At 40.3% G+C, this 13584-nt stretch overlaps 1 protein-coding gene across 5 annotated transcripts in view; it reads left to right on the top strand.

The window, feature by feature from the left end:
* nfia (nuclear factor I/A) overlaps positions 1–13584 on the top strand; it is a 75833-nt gene that overhangs the window by 30551 nt on the left and 31698 nt on the right. For all 5 annotated transcript variants that reach the window (XM_032572479.1, XM_032572478.1, XM_032572476.1 and 2 more), the window contains exon 3: positions 879–944. In XM_032572479.1, coding sequence (XP_032428370.1) covers positions 879–944 — 66 coding nt within the window. The remainder of the gene's footprint in view (positions 1–878; positions 945–13584) is intronic.

Below are 13584 nucleotides of genomic sequence, written 5' to 3'. Positions count from 1 at the left end.
GGGTTCTGCAGATCTACTTCTGACCCGGTTGCCAGATTTCCCAGCATGAGTGGGTCAGAACAAGTTCTGCTACAACGACAAGAACTCCAGAGAAAGTCAGGAATACTGCAGGGAACACAGGACAGGAATGATGCTGCCACATGTTCCAACCGATCCGGACCGCCAAAGATCCAGTTCTGGTTCCGGTTCTGCAGATGGTCCAGCCCCTGTAGGCAGACTGTCTGCTCCCACGCCTCATTAGCATATTTAATTAACCTGCTAACTGATGAATGGGGGCAGATGGGGGAGGGAGGGGTAGAGCCCCCTGCCTTGGCTGCCCCCCCCCTCCAGTTGCCATGGTTTCAGGCTGATGCTCTTTGTTTTAAGCTGCTGAAGCAGGACGACACGGTGAGCCGCATGCTAACAGGCCTGATGAATGCTGCCCTCTGTCCCCCTGTGGGGGCTGGGGGAGAGAGTCTAGTCAAAGCACAGCGCAGCCTGGTGGCAGCCAGATAGAATTACACGATGAGTTCAGGAACAACTGGGATCAAATGGGAAGGAAAGAGGAAAAGTTTCAGTCAGCTGCTTCCCCCCCAGGTTCTGCTGCAGCTGCTGAAGCTAAGAAAAACTGGAGGACAAACCTAACCCTAACTGACTTATCCTACAGGGGACACTTGTGGTTCTGGTTCTGGTTCTGGGTCAGGTCCGTCTTCCTCAGTGGACCAGAACAGTTTCTGCTGCTGTTTCAAGAGTCAGAGAACTCTAACATCCCAGCTGTCAGTGAACTCCGTGCCTAAGACTCTGTGTGTGTGTGTGTGTGGGGGGGTGGGGGGGGGGGGGGGTATGTGTGTGTTTTCCAGCTCTCCTTCCTCATCGTAGTTTTTCTGTTTTCTCTCCAGAAACCAGCCAATCAGAAAGCCCCAACCAGGCCAGCGAATCAGATATCAAGGAGCAGCCAGAGAACGGTGAGACACACACACACACACACACCCCCAGATAAACCAGGAGGATTTCTTCACACACATAACTCTGCTCAGGAATATGTGAGAATAGAATAGAATAGAATTCAACTTTATTGTCATTGCACTGTCACAAGTACAAGCAACGAGATGTAGTTTGCATCTATCCAGAAGTGCTCTACGAGATATAAATATTTATTTACAGATGTACAAGACTATGTATGTATGGACTATAAGGGGTTATAGCAAGAGATATAGATATTGTGTATAAATATAAATATGGGAGCTATATGCACAGATTATACAGAATATACAGAACATACAAGAATGTTAGGGAATGGATTATAGATAAATAATGGCAGATAAAATTTACAGGTTGTATATGTGTGTGAAGAAAACAGTCCGTGATGTGTGTGTGTGTGAGGATAGTCCATGTGTTATTGTTGTATGAGAGGATAGGGGAGTACAGTCCTTATAGTTTATGTTTTATGTCAGGAGGCGTTCAAAAGCGTGACAGCTGTGGGAAAGAAGCTGTTCCGGTGCCTGGTGGTTCTGGTCCGTAGGCTTCTGTAGCGCCTCCCAGAGGGCAGGAGGGAAAAGAGTGTGTGTGCTGGGTGAGTGGAGTCCTTTGTGATTTTCCCGGCCCTTTTCAAACACCGCTTCCTGTAGATGTCCTTGATGGCAGGGAGCGGTGTCCCGGTGATATACTGGGCAGTTTTCACCACCCTCTGCAGCGCCTGCCGGTCGGAGACAGAGCAGTTCCCGTACCAAGCTGTAATACAGTTGGTGAGGATGCTCTCAATGGTGCAGCGGTAGAAGTTCGTGAGGATCTCTGAGGACAGGTGGTTCTTCCTCAGGGTCCTCATGAAGAAGAGGCGCTGATGCGCCTTCTTAATGAGTTTGGAGCAGCTGGTCGTCCAAGTCAGGTCCTCGGAGATGTGGACTCCCAGGAACTTAAAGGTGTCCACACGCTCCACCACTGTCCCCTTAATGTGGATGGGTGGATGTGGGTCAGCGTTCCTCCTGAAGTCCACGATAAGCTCCTTGGTCTTCTCGGTGTTCAGCTGCAGGTTGTTTTTGTCGCACCACTCAGCCAGACGGTCTACCTCCTCCCTGTAAGCGGCCTCGTCATTATCTCTGATGAGGCCGATCACCGTGGTGTCGTCTGCGAACTTGATGATGGCGTTAGAGCCATGGACAGGTCTGCAGTCGTAGGTGAAGAGGGAGTAGAGGAAGGGACTCATCACACAGCCTTGTGGCACTCCGGTGTTTATGATGATGGTGGATGAGAAGTGGTTGTCCAGCCGGACATGTTGAGGTCGACTGGTCAGGAAGTCGAGCAACCAGTTACACATGAGTGGACTGATGCCGAGGTCTGTGAGTTTGGTAATGAGTTGTGATGGGATGACAGTGTTGAATGCTGAACTAAAATCTAAGAACAGCAGTCTGGCGTAAGTGTTCTTACTGTCCAGGTGAGAAAGGACAGAGTGCAGCGCTATAGAGACTGCATCCTCTGTGCTCCTGTTCTGCCTGTATGCAAATTGGTGGGGGTCCAGTGTGGGGGGGAGACAGGATCTGAGGTGTGCTAGGACCAGCCGCTCCAAGCACTTGGTAATGATGGGGGTAAGGGCTACCGGGCGGTAGTCATTGAGTCTGGTTGGGTTGGGATTCTTGGGGATTGGGACGATGGAGGTAGACTTGAAGCAGGTCGGTACCACAGCGCGGGCCAGGGACAGGTTGAAGATGTCCGTCAGCACGCCTGCCAGCTCCCCAGAGCACGTTCTGAGGACACGTCCAGGTATGCCATCAGGACCCGCAGCCTTGTGGGATTTAATCCTGCTCCTACGTCAGTGGGGAGGAAAGTCAGTGGCTGTTGGCCTGGGGTGGTAGCTGCTTTGGTTGCAGTTGTGGTATTCCCTCTCTCAAAACGAGCATAGAAGTTGTTAAGTTCGTTGAGGAAGGAGACATCAGTTAAAGCGGGGGTGGTATTGGGGTTCTTGTAGTCTGTGAGAATCTGAAGGCCTTGCCACATACGTCGGGGGTTGGCGTTAGAAAAATGATCCTCCACCTTCCTTTTGTAGTGGTGTTTGGCCTTCTTGATTCCCTTCTTCAGCTCAGCCCTGGCTGCACTGTAAGTCTGTGCATCCCCTGACCTGAAGGCGATGTTGCGGGCCTTCAGCAGGAGACGAATGTCTCCGTTCATCCAGGGTTTCTGGTTGGGGTACATGGTAATGCGTTTGCAGGTGGTGACACGTTCTATGGTGGTGGAAATATGGTTCAGTACAGATGAGGCGTACTGATCCAAGTCTGTATGGTGGAAAATAGTCCAATCTGTATTCCTGAACCGGTCCTGGAGCACAGCGTCTGAGCCCTCTGGCCACACCTTTACTGTCCTCACGGTAGGTTTCACACGTTGGATGAGTGGTAAGTACCGAGGTGTGAGGAACAGGGAGAGATGGTCTGATTGTCCGATGTTGGGGAGGGGTGTCACATTGTAGGCTCCAGCCAGATTGGAGTAGACATGGTCCAGGGTCTTGTCTCCTCTGGTGTGGCAGGAGACATGTTGGTGGAATCTAGGAAGAACTGTCTTCAAGTTGGAGTGATTGAAATCACCTGCAACAATAAAAGCAGCCTCGGGGTATTTCGTTTGGTGTTTGCTAATAGCCGCATAGAGTTCTTTTGAGATCAGTACTATCAACACCAAGTGGTCTAGTTACCACTTGGTAATCCAAGTACCGTTTCCACGGCGTACGGTCCGTTATTATTTATTATTTCCATGGCTCTGATGCTCGAAGAACATCAGTTCCAATGAGGAGTTCAATGTCTGCCTCAATTTTTAAATAGACACCCCTGAGGTGAGGCCACATGTCCAGATCAGCTTGTGTGATGATGTTTTCTTTTGAGACGGGTATTTTATCCTGTGTGTAAACTTTCAGCAGGTCCAAATATGTGCAGCCCTCCAAGTCTCCCACCTCTTGTCCTCTGACCTCATAAGTTCCTGCAGGCTTTTCCTGTCCTATTGTTCACATAAGTATCTCTGTTTTGCATCCTTTCAAACTTAGCCGGTTCATGAAGCTTTCAGTACAAAACGTTGCCGTTCTGCCCGGGTCGAGGAAAGCATAGGTAGGTCTGAATATATTTGTCCCCTTTTGCCACCTTAACTCAGACGGGAGCAATTGCAAGTGCACATTCTCTCCCAGCCCCCGGTTGCATCACCTGCTGAAACAAGAGCACTGCTTATGGGAGTTTCTTCAGTCTCAGTTTGACTGTCCTGCTTTGAAACTTTTGCACTTTTAATATGGAGTACTGTCGGATGTTACTGTCGGATGTCTCATTCAACAAACTTGACACATTAGTCTCCTCTTACAATTTTTGCTTAAATGACCTATTTAGAGTGACCCATATCCGTGACTTCTCAAATATCCGTGACTTCTCAAAAATTCAACTTTACTGTCGTGTTTTAAAACCAGACAGTCGGCTCAGTTTTCTGTGGCAGAATCCACAGTGAGGGATGATGGGACTGGGTGTGGATTCAGGAGGTGGTGGAGGAAAAACTGATTGCTTTATAGCACATCCTGTTTTCTCGGTAACTATTGATGTTACAAACTGCTGTTTTTACCTCTTATTGATTTTAGTTCACCTTTGCCTCTTGGGAATGTTTTTTTGGTTGTTGTTTGGTCTTGAAGGTCTCCAAACAAAGGATCTAAAATCATGTTAGCTTGGTTTTCCACAAACTCGACAAGATGTTTAAATCTGACTCTCCTGCCAGTTTTCTGTTGTATTTCTAAGCTGTGGTTCATCATCTTTCTCACAGTTTGTAAGGTAGTTTGGATGCTAGCAGCCTTAAGTTTGATGGGATTTCAAGTTCCTCTAAATACTGTAAATCTTGCATTATATTACAACATCCTTTCAAATACATTGCATATGCATACAGCATTTTTCCGTCCTCAGCTTTAATTGCTGTCCAGTTCAAGGCTTTATCCAAATAAGCTCCAGAAACTTTCATTTCATTTCCAAAGTGCTCCTTTAATAGTTGTTTAGCTTCTCTGTAGCCTTTACTTCCTTCCATATGTAAACAGCTGCGAACCAAATCTCTTGGCAAACCAGATGTAAATTGTTCTAGACAATACAGTCTGTCTTTATCATTTTTAGTCCTGTCTTCAATTAATTGTTCAAATGCATGAACAATTGAAGACTGGTATTCTAATGGGTTACCATCAAACACAGAAATATTTCTCGGAGGTAACAAAGACTTTGCTGGCTGACAATAAGTTCTGCTTTGTCATTTTGTCTTTGAATAACAACATTCAAATTTTCATTATCAGCAGTAACGGCCACATCTGGGAAATCTTGTGCCGTTTGAGATGCATTGTGATTCTAAGTTGCAGCTTCAGTTTCACTTTCAGTGGGATTCTTATTTTAAGGTTTATTCTCTGCTGAGCTTAAACTCCTGGGAGAAGATTTACATCTCTCACCAATGGTCTGTTGAAGTGGAGTTTTTGGTTTAGCACCTAACTGCATAAATTCCACCTTGCCATCTATCGAATCTGGTTCTTGATGAGAGCTATAATATCCATTCATGCCGGCACCTAAAGATGGTTTCTGGTCCACCTCATCACTTTGCAAGGTTTTCATTTTAGCAGTTGATGCTGCAAGATCAGCTTCTAGATCAATTTGCTTCATCTCTAACTTCAAGTTTGTTTCCTCCATTTGCAAAGCATGTTTTTCTATCAAGGCAGCAACTCGTGCCAGTGCAGCAGGCTGTTCTGCTTTGGCCTTTTTAACTCTGAAGACACTGAGGAAGATCTAGTGAGAGAAGATGACTTTGATTTCTGTGATACATTAGATATGCTGTCAGATGGTCTGATTGTTGATTGTACAATGTCTTTTTTCCATGTTTCAACATCTTTCAAAAAATAATTTAGTTATTCGAGGCTCAAACCAGTCATTGTAATCACTTTCCTTTTCTTCCTCTAAGAGCTCTTGAACCAACTTATGATCATTTTTAAACTGACTGCATCAACATTTCCTGCATCCGTCATTAAAGCCTTTATTTCATTAATCTTTCTAGTTCAGGCTCCCAATCTGCCTCTGCGCGAAAGGACGCGCATTTTGAACATCCTCAGACGGAGGTGGAGTTTCAGGGTCAGACATTGTTACACAGATCCCTTCACTTTCAAATAAGTTCATCAATAAACATCCTTCTTTGTTACAATCCTTTTCCAAAATCCACAGCTTTGCTTTCTGTAGTGATCGATAGTTTCTCTGTAGCGCAGCGGGGCTTTCATTCATAAACTCAATCAGCTGATTTTACTGACGGCCCGCTGGCTGCTTTCTTTGTTCGTCTGCGAGTGATGGGCTGGATCCCCCAACTTTACTCTTGTCGTCTAGTCATCAGTGAAGTTTTTCTCCTTGTTAAGGCTACTCTTGCATCCTAATAGGGTCCAAATATCAAAAATGCCAGAGTAGTTTTTTAGGAGGAGGTTTTCCACTCACTCAAAATAAAAAGCACTCGCAGAGAGTTTTCTGGTTTCAGAAGGTGTTTTCTTTACTTATAAAAATAACAGAAATATTCTCCGAGTTGACTTACAAAAAATGTAAATATAAACGTTAATTTGTGGTAGAAAAACTGTTTCACTCCTCACTCCTTCACCAAACAATCAGATCAACCACAGCAGCTGCTTCTGCTTGTTAATCACAGCAGGAGGCTGACTGACAAGGAGGAGCGTCTCAGCAACACAAATAAATAACAATAGATCTACCATTCACATAATCTTGGATCTGTAACATTAATAATTTAGCAAAAAATAAGTTCATCTAGGCCTGTCGCGATAAACGATAAATCAATTAATCGTACGATAAATTAAAACTATCGACGTCATTGTAATTATCGGCATTATCGTGTCTTCCGACCTTTTTCTCTTTCTGTTAATGACACTGAATGAAAAAAGGCTCAACTCCGGTGCTCTCCACTGACCCTCCTTCCTCATTTCCTCAGTGTAAAGCTCAGCGCAGACTACACGATCTTAGAGCTGTCGGCCGATTGTCGGCCCATTTTCAAAACCTGACAGACCCACATTAGCCGACAGAAATCCTAGCTATAACGGTTCGATCGGGTTCGTTCATTTCTATATTCTTTGCATGTTGAATAAACATTAATGTTGTTTCCACATATCATCTCCAATGTCCGCTGGACTTCAGGTTGCGCCGTGTCAGCTGTTTGGGATTCCCCTCCGTAATTTACTCTCAGAAAACACGGAGGAGAATCCTTGCTTTCTGATTGGCTACCTGTCACATTCAACAGGCTGCGTTAAGATCCCAGTCGGGGAAAACCCTGATTTAGATCGGAGCGGCAAGGACGATCTACCGTAACACACCACACAATCTTAGAAAGACCAAAGGTCTAAGATTGTTGTAAGGGGAAAAATAGGAGCAAAAAATCATGTAGTGTGAATTATTGCATCAGGTAGTCGATGTGCCCATCTTCTCTATTTAAATCTAATTATTACTGAAGGGCAACATAATATACAGACTTCATAATCTGCAGTCTTTTGGTTGAATGCAGTATTTATTTCCACTTTGGCTTTATGGTGTTTAGTTTTTATTCAAGTACATTTTTTGTTAATGGAGACTGAGAATCCATTTTATTTTTGTTTCTGGTTGTTTTGTTTATTTTGTTTATCATTTCTAGTGTTTAGTGTTCTTTTGAAAATAAAGTGTATCTATCTTTGGCAGGAAATCACCTGCATTATTACGTCATTTCCATTAAATCAGTGTAAAAAGGTCTTCAAACAATATTATCGTTTATTGCAATAATTTTTGAGACAATTAATCGTTCAGCAAAATTTGCTATCATGACAGGCCTAAGTTCATCTATTTCTTAATAGGCTCCAACAATTACATTAAAGTTTTAATGCATTAAAATTGATGTAGTTAATTTGGTAACACTTTATTTGACGGGTTGTGAATAAAACTGTCATGACACTGTCATAAACATGAGTAAGTCTTCATGAATATTTATGACTGTTGTCATAAAGTGTTATTCGGTAAATCATGACACTTTTAATACAAAGTTTACATTTAAAATGTCTTCGTTATGACAACTTGACATTAACTGAGAAATCATGATCTGACATAAATTTGTTATAAAAGTATTACTGATTAAACTTTAAAAATTATGTAGCTTTATCTGGTAATATTATATTGCTCTGCCATTTAGTTAAGTCTTAAATTTCTTAATTTAATTGATCCTAAAGTTTTACAGCAAGATGTCTGCAAAGCACTTATGAACTTTGCATTTGAAACATTATTTCAGGCCGTTTTAAGTAGTGCAGTACACCATCTCCACCAGTGGGAGGCAGCAGTGCACGAATAGGCGTGCAGTGTGTTGGTGAAGAAGAAATCTTCCATCTTGTGCATCTCAAGTACACCTCGCTGCAGCAAACAGAATGGGGCGGGGTCGGACAACTGTCAGTCTCATACCTTATATGGAAATGGGACTATTTCATTCCGGAAATGAAGGGGGCGCTAGTAACACTATTTCCTGTACCGACCGTGTTATAATAATTATACTAATAATAACGTATTTTATTTGACAACGCCTTTTAAAACACCCAAGAACACTTTCAACATTAAAAATACAAATTAAATAGTAAAGAAATGGCTACAAAACGTGATATGTCACGTGGTATGTCTGTCACGTGGTAAGTCACTTTTTTTATTTTCAAATCTTTATTAAATCTTTATTTAAACTTATATTAGTAACAAACAATCTAGAATAAGCAACAATAAGGAAACATTATGGAGATGTACTTATCTATCCTTACACCCAATCTATCTCAAACAAAAGTAATAAAACATGAATCAAATCAATATTTTGGAGACAAATGTACATTACATTAAGAGCACATTTATCCATCCATTAATTATCATGATTGATCCCTATAGTGGGTCATGAGGGCTGCTGACCCTGGACAGATCGCCAGTCCGTCGCAGATTAAGAAAACAGATATAAACAAATGAAGTTCAAATAATATATTTTGATGTTGTGAATGGTACTCTTAAAATAAATAAGTTACAATCTAAAATGTAATAGCCTCTGGCTTATTAAATAAGAACTAGATGGAAAAGAGGTTTGGTCGGTAAAACATTTAGTCAACAATTTTGGCCAACTTAGTACGTCCATTCACAGAGCACTTTTGTTGTTTATTTGCCAAATATTTTTCTTATTATTCACATTGTGAATATAATTTACAAACAAACCAAAGGATGTCTGAACTTCTAACAAGTGCCATTCAGAAAACTAGAATATTTTTGGTTGCAGGTGACCTGGCTCAGCTGTTATCATTGTTTACCATAATGTCTCATTGTTAACTTTTGCTATAAGGACTCCAGTTCAACCAGTAAACTGATTGGTGTCCCACTATTCCATTTTTATAAATTCCATATCAATTCTATCAATTGCAATCGATTCATAAAATAAAGACCTTAAATATCCAATTGTTGCAAAACCCAAAGGGATTCATTTAAAACTTTAAATGTAGCTTCAACCTGGAAAGACTCACACAGAGAGAAAGTTTTAGAAAGTTTATTTGACAAGAAATAATCTTTGGCGCTCGGACCCCGGCAGTAGACACTGCGCTGGTAACTGCCAGAGAGAATGATCTTTTTTCTATATGAAAACCTTTTTGAATAAAGTCACTGGTTACATAAATTAAACCAGTGTGTAAATTCTAACTATAACTGTCTTCATCTCACCTGCTCAGCCAATCACCTGATCATGTGTCTCCATCCCAGCCTAACGGCGCCGGGCTCATCTCTCTTCATAAAGTCAGGATACCTTTAGTCTTATGTTTGTATTATGACTTTGTAACCGAACAATATGTTTCTGTATGTGCTTACTTTATTACAAAAAACCCAACAGTTGATTCTGTTAAAACATAAACTTGGCTGTATGTCAGGTTTGTAAAAAAAATTTGTATTGATTCCAGTCATTGTTCAAAAAGTATAGGAAACATTGTATTTACACATATAAAATATTGCAAGTTATTAGCTTTGCTTGCATTTAAAATTTTTAAAACAAGGTTATCCTATTGTTAAACAACGCTGTTACAATATATTTACAACTACTTTATTGGTTCTACTCTCTCCAACAAATTACAGCCACAATGTAACTTTGTGTGGAAACGGCACCATTTCTATGAAAACTAAATAATGTAAATCAACTGAGCTACAACAAAAGGAACATTCAAAAATGTAAATAATATTGAAAGAACACATTATTAAAAAGGATGACTGCACACGTCAAAAGGCAAATATTCTTTAGCAGAAATGATTTAAAATGGCATGTCACAAAAAAAACGAACAATGTGTGACAACTGAAATGTGTGAAAGACTGAGGAAAGCCACTAATATTCTCCTTGCATTCAGTATTGACAGTCAGTGCAGTGTCCAGGTCGGCCATCACAGTAGTAACCAGGGTACTCTCCTCGTCTTCCATCGCCGGTGAAGCCCACAGTCTTTATATCACCGGTGGCAGGAAAAACACGTTACAACCGCAAAAGGAATCCGGTTTTCTGCCTTGAATGTTTTTGAAAATTTGCCCCAGTTGATCTCACCTGTTAATGAAAAATCGATTTCATGTAGTTGAAATCTAATTTCACATGTTTTAGGTGAAAAAAGTCAAAGGTCCTTACCATCCAGCCAAGCAAAGTGAGTCTTCTTCCTGAAAACTGGCTCAGACACAACGGCTTCAAAGCACTTGCAGGTCAATGCCAAGGTGAGGTAAGCTGAGTCTCCCTGTGCTAGCGCCACCTCCTGGAGAACAGCTTCAAGAACATTCAGAGGCATCTGAAAATAACAAACAAAATAAAAAATCACATTGCACATTATGATCAGTAAAACAGTAGTTAATAATAGCCATTTCACCAAATACTTTGTTACTCTTACTTGTGTAGTTTATTGCAGTTACTTACTAAAACTATATTGAAGTTGTGCTACTCATCATTAGAGTATCACATCTGGGTTCTACACCCAACTATAATGGCAGCTATTAGTTTATAAAATATATTAGACTTTCCAGAAATTTAACATTGGTGTACAAAACATATTTAAAAAAGATTAACCTTTAAAAATAAAAGAGAAACACTAGAAAACTGGTAAGTATGTAAAAAATATTTTATATTTTTCAAGTGTAGTTTATACATAACGTTATGTTGAACCATAGCAGTTTGTGCTAAATGGTTCTGTAGCTTGTATTAGCAAAGGGAACAGCAATATTTATCGTTCATGTTGCAAATAGATACGTGGATCTGTATAATGAAAATAAAAAACAAAGTTTGAGCATAAAATACATTTCTCAATTATACATGTTATCTACTTTTCTATTTTTATCTAATGTTGCCCAGCGGGATAATAATTAGCTATGCTACATGCTAAAATTAGCCTTCCCCTGTATGAATTACGAATTTCACTAGTTTACAGCTGTTAATTATATTTTCAACCTAATCTAGAAAAGCGTATTGATTTACTATGTGAAAAAATTTTAAGAAGGTAAAAATACCTTTTGTTGACTTTGTGAGTTTTGCATTGTTGATCGTGAGCCGAACATCAATAGAAGAACCTCAAACTTCTTTCTTTCTTCTTCTGTTCCTCTTAACTCCGCGTCTTAAGGTATTTATACTAGTGATTATGAAAATAGCGCCCCCTTCATTTCCGGAATGCAATAGTCCCATTTCCAAATAAGGTATGGGACTGACGGAAAGGTCCGTCCCCGCCCCTTTCTGTTTGCTGCAGCGAGGTCCTTCTCGTGCATCTTGGCCAAACTAACACAAGTTATAACGGCCAGACCTGCTGTTTAAAAAGAAGCTGAAGTTTGACACCTAATACATCTGAGGTATGTTTCTTATTAACTTTACATTTTCTTTGAGAAAATAACATTGACTATGTTTTCTTTCTTTATAATGTTAGCTATGAGCCATTCAAGCTAATGCTACCTTGCTTTAAGTTAATGTTAGCTAAAGTTATTAAACTACATTACTGTAACGTTAGCCCTTAATATTAAACATATTTTATAGGCAGGTAAATAAGTTTTTTCCCTCCAATTTTAATCTAACAAATTAAAAGCTAATATGTTAGTCAAAGTTATCCATTATGTGTTTTATTTAGCAACTTGGCTGATGCAACATGGTGCTTGTGTTCTTTGCTTTGGCAACTTTATCCACATAAACACCCGTTTCAGCCTAAGGACACATGGTGGGGGGCAAAGGCTGCTAATGAAGACGAGCTACAGGTGTGGAGGATGATGATGAGGACCAGCCACCAGAGGAAGAAGCAGATTAAATATCCCCCGAGAAATTAGGTAAGTCATTTTTGTGTTACTATTTTCTCCAGGTAAGGGACAAAGGGGGAGCAGGAATCAACATCCACCAACTGAGTTAATAAGTTACGTTTTAGACAGCTAATTGTTGTCAAATGTAAAACTAGTGTTTATTCTATTTATTTATTAATAAACTTCTTGCAAACATCCATAAGCCAGAGTCTCTGGTTGGAAATAATTCTGATTGCTCATTAAGTGAACAGATCCACTCATGTACCTAAAACTATACATTAAATGATGCAATCTGAATAACAGGCTGATGAATTTCTGTCAAACAAATATTTGATCAGAATAATTTTGTTCAGCCCTAGTCATTATGTTAATTGTATTAATAATTGTATTGCACTTTATAACAACCAGTCATGTTAACTAGACATTGGTCTGCCAGTCTACCATCCTGACAGCAAGGGATATTCTTGGAATGGTATTTAAATAAATTCTGAATTAAGATCACATTGTTTTTTGTTTATTTGTTTTTGTTCTTTTTTTTAGGTGAACACAATGAATTGTGTCATCACCCACTATAGCAGTGGTTCCCAAAGATATTCTGGGCTCCCTATTTATTACAATAAAATCCCCACAAAAAAGAAAAAAGAATCAACTGGTCACACATCTTTCAACCAGACATAAACCTAAACACATATTAAGTTTTCAAACTCCACTGAAGTTTATTTCACATTTCAGGTTGCAACAAACTACAAACCATCTTTACAGTGAAACACTTTTGTGTAACTGTTTTTTTTTTTTTTTTTCATTCATCCATACCACTTCCTGCACCCCCCACCCACCAGGGGGCGCGCCCCACACTTTGGGAACCACTGCACTATGAGATTGTCCAGAAGAAATTCTCCAAGTTAGAATTCATGAAAAGGCTTTCACCATGATTAACTTTGACCACAACCATTGGAAGAACAGCTATAATTTCTGAGCATTCTGGACAAAGATCTGCTTCCAGGAAATGAAGACAACAAGAAGATCTCCCTGTTACTGAATGACATCTTCATAACTGCTGCTACTTGTTGCACTTGATGTAAAAGGAATTATTAATGACTATGTTGTTAATGAATTTGACAGTATAATAAAGCTTAATGAAATATTTATTGTTGGTCCTACTTGTTAAGCTTTATTTCAGGTTGAGGAAATATTAATTACCAGTGTTGTATAAAGTACTGAAATCTCAGAGTCAAGTAAAAGTATAAGTACCTCTCCAAAATACGACTTTGGTAAAAGTCCAAGTCACTGACTGAAATGTTACTTGAGTTAAAGTCT

Source organism: Xiphophorus hellerii, chromosome 9, assembly GCF_003331165.1.
Source record: "Xiphophorus hellerii strain 12219 chromosome 9, Xiphophorus_hellerii-4.1, whole genome shotgun sequence".
NCBI lineage: Eukaryota > Metazoa > Chordata > Actinopteri > Cyprinodontiformes > Poeciliidae > Xiphophorus > Xiphophorus hellerii.
This window is presented reverse-complemented; position numbering and strand designations above follow the sequence as displayed.